This window comes from Balaenoptera musculus, chromosome 16 (assembly GCF_009873245.2).
Source record: "Balaenoptera musculus isolate JJ_BM4_2016_0621 chromosome 16, mBalMus1.pri.v3, whole genome shotgun sequence".
Classification (NCBI taxonomy): Eukaryota; Metazoa; Chordata; class Mammalia; order Artiodactyla; family Balaenopteridae; genus Balaenoptera; species Balaenoptera musculus.
In genome coordinates, this window is record NC_045800.1 from 71,947,069 (window position 1) to 71,966,340 (window position 19,272).

Consider the following 19,272-nt stretch of genomic DNA (forward strand, 5'->3'; position numbering starts at 1 on the left):
GATGATTCAGTAAGTTACAGGTGTGGGAAATGGAGTGGAAACGTACAAGGGACTCAGCAAACTGTAAACCTGCATTGGCTTTATCAGTGGACTCGTGTTGAGTCCATCTACTTGATGAACATCCTTAACAGCCAGCAAATATAAATGACTTATGGGAATAATATTTCAAGGACTAATGACACAGCTATATCTAGTATTCTTCTAAGATCTGGCTTATTAAATATTAAATATCAAAGCTGTAAATTATAGTAGCAGCTTTATATAACTAAATTAAATTCAAACAAAACCTAATTTCCTTAATCATTGGCTGTAATCCTCCAGGAACATATGCTATTAACTCAACTACAAATGGCACTGAAATTGTATGACTTCAGTTAAGTTATTTGATATCAAATTCTAATCCAGGGCACACTGCTCTGTAAATCTCCTATAGGGATTTTAATACTTCTACAATTATATTGGCTTTTTACAGAGTAATCTTTTCATACTCTTATTTCTCAGTCCTTTATCCCATTTCTTTTTATTTTTTCTCTTTTTTTCTCTCAGAGCATATTCTAGGTCAATTTTTCAAAACAAACTTCTGTGGAATTAAAAAAAATTATCCCAAATGATCACCAGAGTTAATATAACCTAAGATTCTGCACAGAGAAATAATTAAACTTAACTTGGAGTATTTATAGATCCAATTAACTGTCTATGGCCATGTATGTTGGGGCAAACCCAAAATAGTAAAAAAAAAAAAAAAAAAAAAGTGATCCATATAATTCGGCTCATTGTCTCCATGGCCAAATGTTTACCTTGGAGTTTGCTCAGTGATGAAGTGCATTGTGTCTACTGTAATTACGAACAAATGGCTTAAGTGAATTTATTTTGTGCTCTTCTTGGACAAATGTTACCCATTTTTTGAATAGTCCATTATGGTCACAGACTAAATAATATATGATTAAGAATCTAAAATTGCTTAAAGTAAAAGATTTTGAGAAGGAGAGAAGAATTAGTTCATACTATGGGGATGTACACAGCAGTACACAGATGAGAATCCTGGCAAAAGTAGATGTCTGGGAGGTTTGGGCTTCTGTTCATAAGCAGTGATGTGATGCATGGGGCGATTGGTCTTGATAGACACTTAGAAGAAGGAGAGTAATTAGTTCAGGTTTTAACCCTAGATGTCAGCCTTCCTCAGCGTGAGGATGGGGCAGTCCAGGACTGCCTTGAATCCAACAAGATGGTAATTCAAGATAGTGGGCGTCAGCAAGAGGAGATGGTTGCCTTCCCAGAGAGCAAGAGGTCATAACTATTCCCCTCTGCATCTAAAGGCTGAAAATTCTTAAATGTTATTTTCTCCAGCTCAGACTTTCCCAGCCTTAAGGTTTTTCCAGACTCATTTTTGCTTGCCTATCTATATCTTCACTTGGATGCCTAATAGGAAGATCAACATGAAGTCGGCTCCTCTGACAGTCAGGGTCTCGTCATGGGATATCTGGCATCCTTGAAGGTTAACTTTTGTCTAAGCAGGCAAGTTTAATGAGAAAACAGTTTACAGAGGTATGGGTAGAACTAATGGAGCCAATAGATGATGCTGAAGCACCCAAGGATTGGTAACATTGGGAAGCTGTTATCTCCTTTAAGCCTGCATGTAGGGACAAGGGCAAGGAGCCCAGAGAAAGATTTGAGCCACAGAACAGAGTCTATTTGATTGAAGCAGTAATCCCAGAAGGCAGTCACTGGCAGAAATGAGGTTAGACAGGAAGGGATAAGAAGGAATAAATTCTCCTATTTTTCTTTTCTCCTGTCTCCTGCTGTTACCTCACATATATACCCATCTATGGAATACACACATTATCTATCTATCTATTGGGGTGGCCAAAAAGTTCGCCTGGGTGGCCTATAGGGTGACCTATCTATCACTTGGGTTTTTCTGTAACATCTTATGGAAAAACCTGAACGAACTTTTTGGGCAACGCAATACCTATCTATCTATCTATCTACCTATCTATCTACCTATCTATCTATATTGATCTCTTATCCATATAAATCATCAAGACAAATTCCTCATTCATATATATTTATATAAGCATATATATATGTATGTATAAGTCAACTTTGGTCTATATTTTAAGTAAACATAAGAATCAATGTCTGTACTGGTTACTGTAGATATCTAGGCTGGTTGATCTTTACATGCGGCAACTGGCTTTGAACTCTTACTTCTAATAGGGTCCCTCCAATGCCTAACAGCGGAGTCCCCAAAGGCTGAGTCCTCAACCCTCAACTCTTTCTCCTTATGTTCTATTCTCAGAATTCAACTACTGCCTTTATGCTACTGTGGGCTCTGACCTCAAGGCAAGTCATAATTCATAGGAACAGTATTTGATTAGGAGTGCAGAATTTAAAATGAGGTCTCTCTTTTGCTATGAAAAGGTGTAGAATTAAAAATTAAATAGACTCACTTTTGCCCTTTCTTGATGAAAACTGAAGCAACCCAGACAAAACAAACAAAAAAGAGAAAGGGAGCAGGTGGTCCCTCAAGCTAGCAGTGAACGTCTAAATTACATTCTTAACACCAGCCTTGGTTTGCTCTGGAATCAGGAGTAAGTCTTGATCGAGTGTGGTTTAAGTCACATGTAACTCAAATGTTCCCAGGTCTCTCCAGCTTGTGGCTCTCCAGCTGATAGTAAAGTCACCAAAGGAGTCTTTCCTCAAGTCTCTGAGGGCCGATGGCTGTCAGGCATGACGGATACTCCCTCCGCCCTGTCTGGGGGTCAGTGCTCTTGAGACAGACGATCATCTCCACAAGTGCCAGGACTGCACTCAGAGCTTCACTGCCACTTGCCTCGGACTCTCTGGTCCTCTTCTTTCAGACAGCAGGAAAACGCCTTTCCTTTCTCACCCCTGTGCTTACAGGGCATGTCCCATGGTGGAGTGGCTTGGCTCCCTCGTGACAGCCGGTTGTAATCCTCACCCAAAGCATATAGGTGACTCAGGGCTGCAGGACTTACCCAACAGCCTCACGGAACCCAGGACCTCTCCTTCCTCCCCTCCTTGGGCTGCTCACCTGAGTCTGACCCACAGAGGCAGAATCCTTCATCCAGCTTGGTAAGCGATTTCTCTCAGGGGCCCTCCTACGCTTTGTCTCCGAATTTAAACTCACGACCTCCAACCCCAAGCCGCATCAGGCTACATCCCTGCTGTGGATGAAATTCAAGTCCTTTGAGACTTACGGGTCCCACAGAAGCCTGGAGCGTGGCTAGGTCTACGAGTTTGGAATGTACAGAGTTGGGGGTGACTGTGGAAAAGAAAGAATGAACAGCCTCTTTCTCTCTGAAGTCAGGAGAGCAAGTTTCAGCAGCTCTGTACAGCGTGGGGCTGGGAGGGGGTGGGGCAGAGGCAGGGGGATAGAGAGGGAGTTGGAGGTGTGCGGGAAAGGGAACATGCTGGCACATTCCGTGCCAGCGTGTCTAAGCCTCAGCTCTGCCCTCAGGATTCCTTGATAGGTTTCTGTGGCCAGCCACGCCGACGTTTCATTCCTTGTAATCACTTTTTAGCTTATTCCATTAAGGATATTTTCATCTGTGACTAAATTTTTCAGCTCTTAGTAGTTTGAGAAAATGGTAAAACTTGTCTTGAATGCCCTTGATTCAAAATTGGATTTGGTTGATTCATAAGAGACTATTTTTGAAACTTAATCTTGAGTTTCTTATAAAAAGTACCACTGTCTATTAACCTACTCCCGACTGTTTCATCATTCATCACTCATTTTACCAACCCATCTCAGGGAATTTGTTGTTGCTGTTAGAAGGGCATCAATTTGATAGGAGTTAGTAACTTAGCAGGAGCTGTGTTGAGATACGATTTTTCTTAAGGCTCTATGGGAAACAAAGGCAGCATTGGTATAATTGTTGGATCTTGGGCTTGTTAAAAAATTCCTTTTTTTCCCCCCTACATTGGGGACTTTTTAAAAATGCAGCAGTAAGAATTGCAGTCAATTTCATGCTCAATACAAAATGTTATGAACTGAAAAGTTCTAGAGGTTTCAAAGAAAAGGAACACACGGCACGTTTTAAAGGCATAAAGCTTACCTATTCCATTAGGTAACTTGGAGAGTATACCTTCAGCCATTGCTGCAAAGTCTCCACAATTTCCTGAAGAAAGTTACTCCTCTTCAAACCACAACTGCTGTTCAATAAAAAGAAAAGATGCCGTAGTCATGGTATTTGCGCAATATTTCTGCATTATCAACTTCTGACTCAGAAAGGAAAACAAAAAACAAGAAACCCTTTAGTTTCCCCAAGGAAAGTCTGTACCAATCTATTAAATGAATCTATCATTGCGCCTACTGGAGAGTTTAGAAATAGTGTCAGAGAAAAATTGTTCTGCTTTTATTTACAGCTTCATAGGTCATCTCCAAAAGCTATGAAGGCAGTACAGTGAAAAACTGAAACAGTGAGGGATGCCGTAGACCCCACTCTGCTTGGCTTTTCTTTAGGACTTACAGCATAAAGGTGGTATATTAACATTGAAAATATTTCAAGAGCTCTCTTCAACTTTGTCAAAAAAGTAGTTTTGCCCAAAGAATGAAAACCAACTCCTTACAAATATAGGAGCCTTGCAACAAATTAGGGTCCTAGAAGTTGTGTGATTAAAAAACACACACATACACAGAGACACCAGACACTGTGTTTGTTAGTCTAGTTTATCTTCTAGGCATGCGTCGATTGCAAACTCCTTAGACCTAAATCAAATCTTCTACAACTCAGCAGGTAGCACAATGTCAAGACATCAGGATAACCAGGCCGTGGCACCTGCTAGCCCTGCCGACAGCCAAAGATGACAAGTGAAAAAGCGTACACTCTCCCCAGTGAGGGAGGAGTAACCTCCAGGTAAGCCTATATGTATAGTTGGGTTTCTGCTAGAACCTCCAAATAAACTTTTTAAAATCAATGTTTTTTGTCATTACAACCCTAAAGATTCAGAGGAAGAAGTCCCCTAGCCCCACCCTGGAACCTAGGTCACTCGCTAGAATACTACCTGCATCTTTTCCCCATTGTGTCGCAAAGGCTCAGCATATGGTAAGCTTTCCATAAAATGGACTGACCTTCTCCTCTCTTTCCCAGTCATCCCCCTACTATTAGCAACTTTGCCATGCTGCCCCTGAAACAGCATGGGAAGATTCAGAAATTTATAATTTATAATCCAGCCCTCAAAATATCAGGAAGGGTATTTTGGGTCTACGCCCAGCCTAGAAGTTTAACAGAATGGATTAGCACATGCAGACAATTATTGGACTGATATACTTTTTTTTTTTTTTAAACATCTTTATTGAAGTATAATTGCTTTACAATGGTGTGTTCGTTTCTGCTTTATAACAAAGTGAATCAGTTATACATATACATATGTTCCCATATCTCTTCCCTCTTGCATCTCCCTCCCTCCCACCCTCCCCATCCCACCCCTCTAGGTGGACATAAAGCACCGAGCTGATCTCCCTGTGCTATGCGGCTGCTTCCCACTAGCTATCTATTTTACATTTGGTAGTGTATATATGTCCATGACACTCTCTCACCCTGTCACATCTCACCCCTCCCCCTCCCCATGGACTGATATACTTTGAATAAATTCCCTCTTCTGTGATAGTAACAAACGTCCTCAGGTAGGGCTGTGGTCATTACAGTAGTCAGCTCAGGACAAGATACCACATACTGGGTGGTTTAAACAACAGCCATTTATATTCTCATAGTTCTGGAGGCTGAAAGTCTAAGATCAAGGTGTCTGCAGGGTTGGTTTCTAGCGAGGCCTCTCTTCCTGGCTTGTGGATGGACACCTTCTTGCTACGTCCTCATATGGGCTTTCCTCTGTGCATGCACAGATTGAGCGAGAGACCGCTGGTGTCTCTTCCTCTTCTTATAAGGACACCTGTTCTATCAGATTAAGGCCCTACCCTTATGACCTCATTTAACCCTAATCACCTTCTTAAAAGCCCTATTTTCAAACACAGTTACGTTGGAGCTTAGGGCTTCAGTATACAAATTTTGAGGGAACACAATTCAGTCCATAACATTCCACCCTCGTAGTACTTAAGTTATGACATATCAGTGAGAAGAGTAAATATCACTCAAGGGTTTTCCGTCCTCTTCTGGCAAAAGGCTTAGTGTGTTTTGGCTGTACACAGGACAATTGTGTCATGTTACGTATAAGGATGACATTGTTATTTACCTTATTTGGAGATTAAATATGGTTTAAGGAGAAGTATATAGATGACAAGTTGACAAGAGGTGGACTTGTGATGATTAATTTTGTGTGTCAACTTGATTGGACCATGGGGTGTCCAGATACTTGGTCAAACATTATTCTGGGTTTTTCTGTGCAGGTGTTTTGGGTTCAGATAACATTTAAATTGGCAGACTGAGTACAGCAGACTGCCCTCCATAATGTGGATGAGCCTCATCTAAGCAGTTGAAGGCATGCATAGAACAAAAGGCTGACACTTCTACAAAAAAGAGAGAATTCTCCTGCTTGAGAGCCTTCAGAGTGGAACCTCTGTTCTTCCCGGTTCTACAGCAGGCTGCCATTCTTCAGACCCCAACTGGGACACGGACTCTGCAGATTTTGGACGTGCCAGCCTCCATAAGCACATGAGTCAATTCTTTATAAGTAATACATACATACACACATAATACGTACATACATAAATCCTTTTTTTCCTGGAGAACTCTGACTAATAGTCATTCATGCATTTCAAAGGCTGGCTATCGCCCACTTGTCACTTAATCATGTATACACACATTTATTGTAAATGTTTCCCGTGTAGTCATGTTCAGCTTTTGTTGTTGCAAAATTTAGGAATCAGACAATCCTAGTCAGAGTTCCCACAGTTCTATGACTCCTAATTTGAGTCAGAAATTTGAGTGGTTACAAAATATTCAGATGACTGCAAAATATTTCCTTAATTCTCTAACTTACCAGCTGCATGAACTACGATGAATTATCTGCTCTGGAATCCAGTTCCTCATTTGGCAATGGGGATAAAAATACATCCCCTTTCTATACTGTGAGATCACTTTAGAATCTCATGGGATGACTCGTAAAAGCTCTTCTAAAGCTACAAAGTGTCATCACATCACTGGGTGTATTACTATTACTGCATGACACGCATATGCATTTGTAACTGTGGGTTTATTTTGAATTAAAAATTCCCAAACCTTAGGAAACAGGTCTTATCTCTTATCATGACAAACACCTTAGGTTAAATGAAGGATGGTTACCAGGTGTCTCATGTGCTGCTACCCTCCCTGCCCACTGCCCTGGCCAGCATCCAAAGTCTACCGGGGATGCACTTTACCACTGAGCTTGGGAAGAGCTTTAGAATTCTTCTAATGCCTTGTATTCCTGGCAGCCACTACCAGTGGACCTGAGTAGGCACACAGGTGGATACCTTGTTGTCATCTCTGAATTAGTTATTAATTAATCAATTCTGTGGGCCCTATGGACCTGCCAAAGGAATGTCTAGATTACTGTTAATTTATAAAATGCAACATAGATCTATGGAAGAGTGAGGAACATGTGTCCAACCTTAATTGCTGCATTTAGCAGCCATCAACTTTGCAGCTGTGTCCCACAGCCTCTGTGACCTTTGTGTTCGTTATATAGACATGTCTGCTCTCCTCTGCAAATTTCTTTACGAATTCTGCAGGTCGTGGGAGCTGTCTTTGTAGAAGAGAGTTTTTTGAAAGGGAACAAGAAATCAGAGACACTGTGGCAAGAGAAGAAAATAGGCTAAGTTATCCACCTTCCTCACCAACCCTTACTCGCCTTCCTCCCCAACTAGAGGCACAACTAGTCCTTCTGGGGCTATTTTCCCAATTCTTCTTCAGATTACACAGAAAAAAGCAGAGTTCTCTGATTAAAGTTAGCCTAAGGTTTTATGTTTCTTTTTTCACTGAGTCATACAAAAGACACAAAACACATTCAGCTCAATCAAAATCTAACCAATCATATAGCGTTATTAAACATAGCGTCGACCGAAAGAAAATATGAACTCCTTGCCCAGGAAAGATGAATGCCAAGAACAGAGTAATTTTCTGGCTTTGTCTTTCATATCTATAAATTTTATTTTTGTGCAAGTCACTACGTTCCTGAATAGCTGTTGATGTTAAACATTGGGGGAAACTTACAAATGGGCAGTGAAATGCATTAGGGATTACCAGACCTTAGCTAGCCACACTCCGTGAGAACCTTACTCACATCTGTTTTTGACCTCCAGAGTACATAAAACACTTTCTTTTCTCTTCTCTTATTCAATCTCCTTATTTTTGTGGCCAAGTATATATTGGATGCAAAAACTTTTCAGACCAAAACTTGGCATGTGAACTCTTGATTTGGCTGCAGTTGGGTTACTACCAATTTGCAAAATAAAGTATGAATAATAATCCAAGCTGTAAGAGTGCAAGTAAAGTAAATCTTTACCATCTTATCAGGGAATATAAATCATTCTGGCACATACGTCAACCTTAATTTCTGTGTAAAAGTTCCAGATGTAGTTATGATTCTATTTTATAAACATAACCAACTTGTTAGGAATAATGAGAGCGAAAGACCCCATGGATCTCATGAATGGCCCTTCCTCATGAACACAATCTGAGCCCAGAGCCTTGGAATTCGATTGAGTTCACTTGACAATGTTGCCTCTATACAGGTTTTCCTGGTCTCTTTGTTCCTGTCCCTTACTCAATTAAACGCCTTTTCCCTCTACTTATTTTCTGCCATGTATATGCCTCCTCTTGACCTACAAACAATAGATTAGCCTTCTGGGGTGCAATCAGGGCCAAAAAGATAATTTTTTTTAGAACACATATCTGCAGTAATGACTTAGGATACCAACCTCCACTACTTTTTGTATTTCAAAGTAGGCTTCAACATGAAACTCTTGCTATGGGTTTTCAAACCTAAGCTCTTGGTCATATCAGACTCCCACTGCAGCTCTGCCTGCCTGGCACCTGGGCATCACCACCTCTCTGTCCACTGTGTGCAGGTCTTGCGTAGACTGGTCAGACCACCTAGGATTCTCAGCCACAGTCAAAGTTGGCTCTCCTTTATTAGGTACCACTTACTGTGGTCCAGGTGCATTACCTTCTCCAGTGCCCCAACAGCCTGTTAGAGCAGAACTCTTAGAATGAGGAAAGGGAGGCCTAGATTCACGTACTTGCCTGTAGTTACATAGTTAGGTCACTTGGTACCTAAGCCCTTCACCGGGAGCTGCTTCTTTCCCGGCCATATTAGAAGCATCAATTCTGACCATTCCTCCCATTTCTGCAATCCTTGGTCATTGAACTAAAGGTATCGCCACTCCATCTCCTCTCCTTGGTGTTTTTTTTTATCCCCTACTGTTCTTCAATTCTGTACCCCTGAACAATCCCAACACCCCAGGTGCATTCTCCTGGCACCCCATCGAGCTTCTGCCTTCAGCTAAGTGTCACCCTCTGTCAAAGTCAATGTCATCTGGGTTGAAGGTCTTCTGCCTCTCTTAACCCTCCATACATCTCCTTTCTTTACTCAGAAGCTTGACACATGGATTGGTTTTCTTTTCTAACAAATTTAGTTTTAAGAGACTGTGACTTTCTCTTATCCTTACAGGAACATCGGCTTTCATGTCACCTTTATTTTCTTCCAGTCTGCTGACTTCTTCCTTTCCCTGTTTGCCCTGCCCGTGACCTTTACAGCTGAGGTCCGAACAGCAAATATTCACCATCCTTGGTTCTCTTAGATCCCCACACTCTGCTCACCCTGTCTGGGAAAACTGAACCCCAGATGAAGGCTACAACCTACTTTCTCTGTACCCTCTCTACAGCTGGACAGCTGAAGGCTGCCAGAGGAAGCTGCATATTCCTGCATGTTGGTGCTAATGCTAGCTTGGAATGTTCATTAACCCTTTACTTGCCTTTGACTAGAGTCCACTCTCTTCTCCCTCAGATACAGGCCCAAGGCTTTACCACACTCCTAAAGATCCCCACCCAGCGCCCTCCCCTCAAGGTCAGCACGCGGCCTCACGCCCTACTTCACTGTGACGACACGTCCTCGACCCTGATCTCTGTCAACTTCCCGTCTCCTTTCAGATTTTGCCTTATCTAAATCCACATGCTTCTTTCCTTCCTTGCAACCTCAGAGGACAAGAGGTCTCTTCTCTTCTCCCTTCCCCCTCTCTCTCCATCTGGCTAACTCCTCCCTCCTCTGTTAAGGCATCTCAGATGGTCACTCTTCCAAGCCGGGCTCCGGCGAGCTGGTCCCACAGTTGGGTCAGGTGACTCCCATCTACCCTCGTGCTTCTGACGTGCTAGTGGAAAGCTGCTTAGGTGTTTGCTGCCTGGACCAGGCTGGGAGGTCCCCAAGGTCAAAGACCTGACCCTGCTCACCTTTAAATCCTCAATATAGTGCAGGCCTGTCACCTAAAAGGGACACAGTTTTACTGATATGTTTTTGTTATCAACTTCCTTCCTTAACTGAGCTGGATGTGTTTCCGTAACAGTCTAGACAAAAAAACCCAAAACAAAACAATCCCCCCCCCCCCCAAAAAAAATCCCACCAGACTAACAGACTCAATAAGGATGTCCTATGCTTTTACATCTCATTTCTATTAAAAAGAAAGATTTTATAGATAATGCAGTATATAACATATATTGTGTGTATATATATATATATATTTATACATATACACATACATATTCATAATTTTTCTAGTACTTTATGTGCAATAAAAAGTATCTTTTGTTTTCCATTCTTAACTCTATTATAAACTTTAAATAAGTCACCGGCCCATTCTGGGCCTCAGTTTGCAAAGTGAGGAGGCCGGACTTGGTAAGCTCAGTGAACTCTTCAGTAATGAGATGATTGTTTGATGACAATGATAATCAAGCAGTGACTCTAGGCCTGGGCGACAGCAGAAAAATAATTGACTCTGCTATTCTAAAAGTATTTTCAAATTATCACATAATAATTCCCTTACCTGACATTTCTAAAGTGAGCTTTTGAATTTATAAGCTGCTTTCAAATTAAATGAAATAATCAGAGAAATTCTTACATTAGTATATCAATTTCCTTTTTGAAAATACACTTTTAAATTTTATAATAATTTTAGATTTATATAAAGTTTGCAAAGATAGTGCAGACAGTTCCTGTATACCCCTCATCTGGTTTCCCTCTTGTTAAAATCTTACATTACTACCAACCAAACTCTAGACCTCATTTGGACTTCACTAGTTTTCCACCGTCCTTTTTCTGTTCCAGGATCTCAATGAGGACACCACATTCATTCATCATGTCTCATTAATTTCCTCTGGGCTGTGAGAGTTTCTCAGTCTTTGCTTGTTTGTCATGACCTTGATGGTTTCGAGAAGTACTGGTAGGGTATCCTGCAAAATGTCCCTCAATTTGAGTTTGTCTGATGTTTTTCTCATGGTTAGACTGGGGTTATGGGTTTTGGGGAGGAAGACCACAGAGATACAGTGCTATTCTCATCGCATCATATCAAGGGAATGTATACCAACATGACTTGTCACTGTAATGTGAACCTTAACCTCAGTGTCCTTTTATTGGGCAATTTCATATTCGTTACCTCATGTGACTCTTTTAAGGATCACGGCGTATGCAAGCCTGGCATCCCCAGCTCCATTTTACAAAGGAAGACCCTGAGTTGGGGGTTGGAGCCAAGGCATTATGACTGTCACCCTATCAATCTCTCCCTAGCCCCCTGACAATCTCTTCTAAGTCACACCTAAAAGAAGCATTTATAGGAAGCATCTTACGATGCTTTCCTGTATACGCTCATTTTAGTGCTCCTGTGGTTAAGAATTTTCATGATTAAATGCTACATGGTATCTTCACGACTATAGCTATAATCCTAGGCTTATTTGGACAAATCCAAATTGGATCAACATGTCCAATCAACCAATCAAGTAACCAACTAATCATTATTTAAATTCACATTTGGAATGAACTTTTTTCGAACGGATTACTTGGTGTTTGCTAGTCATACTTTATTTTCTGAAAGATTCAAGCCTTCTTACCAGACCCCAAAAATCTTTAAAAGAAAGTTGTTTCTTCATCTGTGAAATAGGCTTGTGATTTACAAAGAGATACAATATTTTGGGTGTGTATTTCAATATGATAGGAAGGGGGCCTGATAACTGTCCCTCTGGAGACACTCGTAACAATAATAATCATTGGTATTATAATGATAGCAATAATAATAATAGCTAACATATTTAGCTCTTACTGTGAGGCAGAACCTGTGCTAAATGATAATCTCATTTCATCCTCAAAATCTATGGGTTAAGTGCTACTTAACGCATAGATTTATATCCTCATTTTGCAAATGAGAAAACTGAGGCTCAGAGAGATAAAGAAACACCAAAGTTTACACAGGTCATATTCTTGAAGCATTTACTTTGCTAGGGCTGCCATAATAAAATACCACAGACTGGCTTAAAGAACAGATATTTGGGACTTCCCTGGTGGTCCAGGGGTTAAGACTCCATGCTCCCAATGCAGGGGGCCCGGGTTTAATCCCTGGTCAGGGAACTAGATCCCACATGCCGCAACTAAAATATCCCGCATGCCTCAATTAAGATCCTGCATGTGGAAACGAAGATCTCACATGCCCCAACTAAGACCTGGCACAGCCAAATAAATTTAAAAATATAAAAATAAAAAATAAAAATAAAAAAGAACAGATATTTACTTTCTCACAGTCCTAGATCCCAGAGAGCAGTTTGCTTCTGTCTGAGGCCTCTCTCCTCGGCTTGCAGACGGCCGCCTTCTCGCTGAATCCTCACATGGCCTTTCCTCTGTGCATGTGCACTCCTGCCGTCTCTGTGAACCCAAATTTCCTCTTTTTATAAGGACACCATTCAAATTGGATTAGGACCCACCTTAATGGCTGCATTTTAATTTAATCACCTCTTTAAAGATCTTATCTTGAAATCCACTTACATTCTGAGTTACAGTACTAGGGGTTGGGACTTTAACATATGGATACTGGGAGAACATAATTCAGCCCATAACAGCAATTGTGACTCAAACCCAAGCTGCATGACTCCCAAGCCAAAATCTTAACTATTTAGCTATCCTGGGAGATGAATCTTACACCTTCAGGGTAGCAAAACCACCAGCATTTTTAGACTTACTTATCATCACAGCCAATCATGCAGTGTTTCCACTGATCTGTGATCTCCCTCCATGTGATAGAATGAAGCACTGAGCTCATACCAATAACATTTACTACTTTATGATTTACCCCATCATTTACAAGCAGCTGGCCTTAGAAGAGGACTCAGCTATGATACCAGCTGGGGAATAACATATTTCTGTTTTGGGGTGTTGCTTATTCAGCCCTCACTCGTATCTTCATTTATTTATTCAACAAATATTTACTGAGTGTTTGCTATAAGTTGGGCATTTTTCTAAGCACTTTAGAAATATCAGTCAATTTAATCCTCATAATAGATGAAGGTATTATCATTATTCTTATCTTACAGATGAGAAACCAAGGCTCAAAGAGGTTAAGCAACTTGCCAATCACGTAAGAGGTGGTGACAAGGCTTGAAGAAGGCAACTTGAAGGCAGCCTCACTCCAGACCCTTTGCCTACACTTCAGATTTCTCTTCCTTGCTAGCTGTTCAAGTGTCTGAAGATTGATAATTACCTCTGACTTTTCCTTTTTTTAAAATAAGAGTAATTATTACAGTTATTAGTAACTTAGCAAAGATCTGTTTTTCCTCTACTATTATATATAATGTGAAATAGTTGCAATTAGAGTTCCTATTTAATCCTTATGTTTCAGAACAGTAAATAAATCTGTGAGTTTTCTGGTTCAAATTTGTGATCTAGCAGCTAAGACTTCACCTTTGAAATAAAAGAAAAGATTTTTAAAGCCAGAAAGGATGCAATTAAAACAGTGCTAGAAAGCATGGGGGGACAGACCAAGTATTTTGAAGAATTTCAGGAAGATAGAATACAGATAGGATAGGGTCAATGGAGAAAGTAGAGCAGAAGAAAACAGCCTAAGAGAAAAGAGGTGAGCACAGATCTTTCCATGAGAGCTCCTAAGAAGCTGAAGTCATACCAGCAAGTGTAAAGAGTAGCTGTGCTCAAGGTATTTATTCAATAACTATATTCAGACCGTCTATATGGGGGACCATCGCTACTCCTTACCTAGAGCCCTCAATGATCTCGAGTTAAAATCTGAGAAATGTTCTTTAAATAAAGAGGGGGGTGGGCTGGGTGAGACTCCTAGTAAGGGTGTAAAGCGAATCAGAACACTCTTGGGGGTGGATTTGGCTCTTGCAGCAGCCAGGGCTGGGGGATGGGGTAGAGGAGAGAAGTCAAGGCAGCTCTACCAAGGCCTGAGTGAGACGCACTGAGCACTAGCTCTCAGAGGCTCAGGGGAACCCTCCTTACCCTGACACCACTGCCTGCTTCTGTGTGTGTGCGTGTGTGTGTCAGAGTGATGTCTGAATAGGATCAAAATGGGGCTATGGGAGAAATGAACATTATTAGGAGGTTGTGGCTTCTGAGACCAACCTGAAACGTTGATGGCTCTGGATGCAGACATGACTTTGGATTGCATCACTATTGGGAAGCCATAGGTGGGACCATAATTGCATGCACACTATTTGGATAGTATCAGGCAGGGACATCTCTAGCACTGTAGGTGGAGGAGATTTTTTTAATTGCTCAATGCTTTTTTCTTTTTTAAAGATTATTGGACTATTGGTTTGAAGGTTTCAAAATATTTTTCACAGCTTCCAGTTTTCTAAAACGGGTTTAGGAGACAATTAAAAAGAACTAACCTTAAAGTTCTCGTTAATGACAGTTTTGTTTTTCAGATCCAGAGACAACAGAACCTATACTGAATCTAAACCTTCAAAACAGAGAAAAGCAAAGATGTGGGGAAGATGTCAGATTGACCTCCTTTCTTTTTTGCTCACCTCTTCCCCTGGAGAGCCCTTCTCAGGAGACCTGAGAAAGAGAAAAGCAACCCCCTAAAGCAGGCAACTGGTCTGGCACTGTCAGCCAGGTCTCGGTCTCCTCCTGGTGAGCACAAAAATTTCACAGCACGTCCACATCAAGCAAGGCCACTCTGTGAGCGTGATGGATCAAGACGAAAGTAGGACCACTCTACAATCATGTCTGAACACAGACAAAACATGAACATTGTGCAAACCACAAAGATGACCAAACATCCCCCACCTACCTAAATTACCTTTAAGACACTCAACTGTAGAATTATTAACCCTACTTCCCGATAGCATCCCATTTAGAGTGAAGCCCCACCTTCTTCAGCCCTCTTTAAAATCACCTAACACAAGCCCAGTCCTTTCTAGTAAGTCTTCTCTAAACTTTCTGACAGCTTCTTAGTGAGACACCCCACAGTTCTCCATGGAGTGTGTACTCCCTCCCTAAAAACGTAATAAAACCAACTTGTTCAGCAATAGACGTGTTCCTGGTGGTGTCGGATTTTGACAGGTCTTAGGAATGTCATGTTTCTCTCTGCGCTTTTATTATTACTTGTCTCAGATCATCAAAGAGAAGCTCCCTTGGACTAAGTTTCCTGGTCCAGGCAGTAATTGCCAAGGGTTACCAAGCTCTTAGGACCTGCCAGGAGCTTTATATGAACTTACTCATTTTACACTCACAATGGCCCTACGAGTTGAGAGGCTCAGTACCCCGTTTATAGATGAGGAAACTGAGGTACAAAGGTTACATACAACTAAGTGGCTGAGGCAGGAGTCCAGGACAGCCAGTTGACCCAGTGCTAGGGCTCCAATGTCCACACCACGCTGCTTCCCGCTGTACAGAATCACTGCTGTACAGTCACTGGTCACTGTGCCATCAGCCTACACTGAAGGGCACTATAATAAACAGCCCCAGGATATCACTGCTAGGTTTCCTGTAAGATATGGAAGAATGCAGACCCACAGGAAAAAAAAAATCTCCTTAATCACAGTACCAGAAATAACTGAGTTTCTTTTAAGTAACCGGATTTTTTTCACCTAACGAAGACAGTAATTGTATAATTCAGAGATTTCAACCTAATTTAAGACAGGTATGGGATGATTTTAAACTGCATAAACCTAAGCAAGAAAGATATTCTCTTTGAGTTTTACTTTCAATTTTACTAATGTGGTCAAGAGAGCATTCCTGCTTGGTAGTAAGGGGACTAGCATTCTTTTTTTTTTTGGCCGCATCACGAGGCATGGCGGATCTCAGTTCCCTCATCAGGGATGGGACAGAGCCCCCTGCAGTGGAAGCGCAGAGTCTTAACCACTGGACCGCCAGGAAAGTCCCAGGACTAGCATTTCTTTATTTTCCCAGAAAGAGGGAAGTTGAGGCACAGAGGCTTGGGAGGTAATAATTAATATCTAGCAAGATCTCAATAACTTAGCTTCATTTTATTCTATTTATTTTTGGTAATTACCTTCCATTTATAGCCTACTACACTGATTTTCCATTTACAAGTGATAAAAAGATTTCTTTAGAAATTATTTCAGTAAAAATTTGAGTTGGTTTAAGGAAAAATGTTAATAGTGGTACAGGTGGTAGGAGACCAAACAAGGAAACAAAAATCATGAAGGTGCTTTGGGAAACGCTGACTTCAGTTTCCTCCTTGCCTTGGAGGCTGGCAAGTCGGAGTTTACTTCATGAGTCACTGATGTCAAGGGTACAGTTCCCTGCTCCATGAATTTCTCCATGTAACCTAAACCCAGCTTTATCTTCTGTCTCCTCCTCACTGTTCCCTCTGCCCTCGTCTTGCCACCCTGCTTCCTTTCAGAAAAAATAGTGTGGGCGGGGGGGGAGACATAATAAAGACTATCTCTTTGCTTTAATAACACCTTGTCCAAACAGTGGAAGTGGCCCGGGCTACCCGTCCGCTAAGGGAGGGGCAGGGAGCTCTGGGAAAGCCCAGGGCACCTCATTTCCTCTAGTCCTGGGAAGTTTTAATTCTTCAAACTGGGCTGGAACCGTATTTCTAAACCTGCCTGCGCAGCAGATTCTCCGGCTCTCCTGCATCCCATCTCAGAGTCACCATGAGAGCCTGTTCCTGCAAGAAGTGTGAGTGAATTAAAGCACTTCAGTGGAAAAGTAAGGGAACCCCCCATCCCCCGACGTCCCCCTCCCCCTTTCTGGCTATGCAGCCCCTCGACCTTCAGTCCGCCTCTCTCTTCCCAATTCCTCGGAGCGGCGAGGTTCTCGAGGACCCCACGGAGGCCGGGCAGCGGGGGTCGAGGGCAGGGACGGAGAGACGCCTCCCCACTCCCCGGATTGGACGGGGGATGGGCAAGCGCGGGAGAATACGGCCTGGAAGCCCGAGCGGCGCAGCCCCAGACTCCCCGGAAAGCCCGAAAAGCTGGGTGCAGCATCTCCTCTCTTGCAAGAGTTCTCAGGAAGTTTGGGGGAGGGGCGCTCCGCTCGCTCCTGTTCGCAGGAGGGCGAGGGAGGGCGACAGCAGCGGCAGGTCTCGGAGCCGTCACGTCCCGCCCTCGGGCGGGCTCGGGTGCTCCCGGCGGCGGGGTCTGCGGGGCGCGGGCGCGGGGCGCGGGCAGAGCGCGCCGGGCGGCATGGAGGGACTGGTCCTGCTCAACGCCCTGGCCACCCGGCTGCTCTTCGTGCTGCACTCGCTGGTTGGAGTGTGGCGAGTGACCGAGGTGAAGAAGGAGCCGTGGTACTGGCTGCTGGCGCTGCTCAACCTCTTGCTTTTTCTGGAGACGGCGCTGACCCTCAAATTCAAGCGCGGCAGAGGCTACAAATGGTGAGCGCCCCCTGGGTGAGGGAGGGCACGCCGAGTCCCCGGGTGCTGTCCCCTGCGGCACTCTCAGGCGGCCCAAGAGCCCGTCGCCCCGACGATTCTTTACTGGGATGCGGACCCCCTTTGTCCTCGCTGGGAGCGTCGAAGGAGCGCGGGATGCTTGGGCGTCGCTGGGATACAACGGAGTGCCCGAGGGTCCCAGGGCAACACGGGGAAGGCTCCAGTTGCAGCCACGCGCCACCCAACCCCAGGTCTGGCAACTTGAAAGATGGGAAGAAAGAAGGGAAGCGCTTGCATGCTCTGCAGAAAGTGCTCCAAAGCGGGAGAGTAGTGGGGCGAGGGGGGTGTCATGTGCTATGAGTTCTGAATTTGGGGGGTGGGTGTGCACGGCTTAGCCTGAGTGCATGCAGTTATGGGAATGCCCTTCGCCGGGCATCAGCGACTTGTGTGAGGGCTTGCGCACATCGGGCAGCGCTTTCCGGGGTGAGAAGCCACTCGCAGCACGTCTGTGGTTTCAGCCGCTTCGCCGCACACCAGCCCCGGCATGGCACTAGCTTCAGGTGTCCTCCGGGCTTGGTTGCTTCCGAGCCTTGGTTAATGGTCAGCCCATCTTGTCAAAGATGGGTTACGATGCTGGTGAAGGTACTAGCAGGCAGTGGTTCAGCCTTCACCTCAACGTGCCAAACTGCAGACTCTGCCGTGATGTTTTATTTCCTCGCCAAAGACTTGGATGGCAATCAAAGAATTGAGAAAAAGATTCCCTGCCATTTACAAAGAGACTCTACCTCTATGGCTCCACTCCCAGGAAATTTTCATCCCAAACTTATCCGAGTTAGGCCTCTTTCTGTATTATTTTCTAAAACAATGAGTCTGTGTTTTCATATATGCCATATTTAAGAAGAATACCTACTGCTGTGAGATAGAGGAAAATACTGTTAGCCAATTCAAGAATTATATACATGATGGCATATTAAGAAAAAATAAAAGAAAAAACCCCTCTGGACAGTTTTACATATTAAACTACAAAAGGCTGTGTATTTCACGACAATCCAAGGGCGAGAATGTGTTGTTTCTTAAAATCATGTGAGTCTTGCTTAAATTTTCCACTGTTGAAAAATTTGTAGAATTATCAATGAAGAAATTATTCAAGTAGAATCTTAATTTAATACAACAAGGATTGGAGGAATGTCACTGCCCCTCCCCCCATTAACAGCTTATTAAGCAAGAGAGATCTGAGGTACTTTCCAGTATGCCTTTCGGAAATCTCAAAGAAGAATAGTATTAGTTCCCCAAATAAGTGTTAGGGTTAAAGAAACAAAAGGGAGAAAAGTGTTCACCCAGCAAGCAGATCACATGAGATTGATGTAGTTTTTACTGAGTAGCTTTAACATGCTAGGGTAAAAAATATCTTCAGTAACATGAGGATGAAGTCTGAGGCTTAAATATGTTCCATGGAAAGTAGTCCTGCCACCAGC

General features: G+C 42.9%; 1 protein-coding gene across 1 annotated transcript in view; it reads left to right on the forward strand.

Annotated features, from left to right (window-relative positions):
• Positions 1-17,528: 17,528 nt before the first annotated feature.
• Positions 17,529-19,272, forward strand: part of TMEM26 (transmembrane protein 26) — a 44,594-nt gene continuing 42,850 nt past the window's right edge. The window contains exon 1 of the mRNA XM_036828855.1: positions 17,529-17,800. Within this exon, the coding sequence (XP_036684750.1) occupies positions 17,610-17,800 (191 nt within the window). The 5' untranslated portion in view covers positions 17,529-17,609. The remainder of the gene's footprint in view (positions 17,801-19,272) is intronic.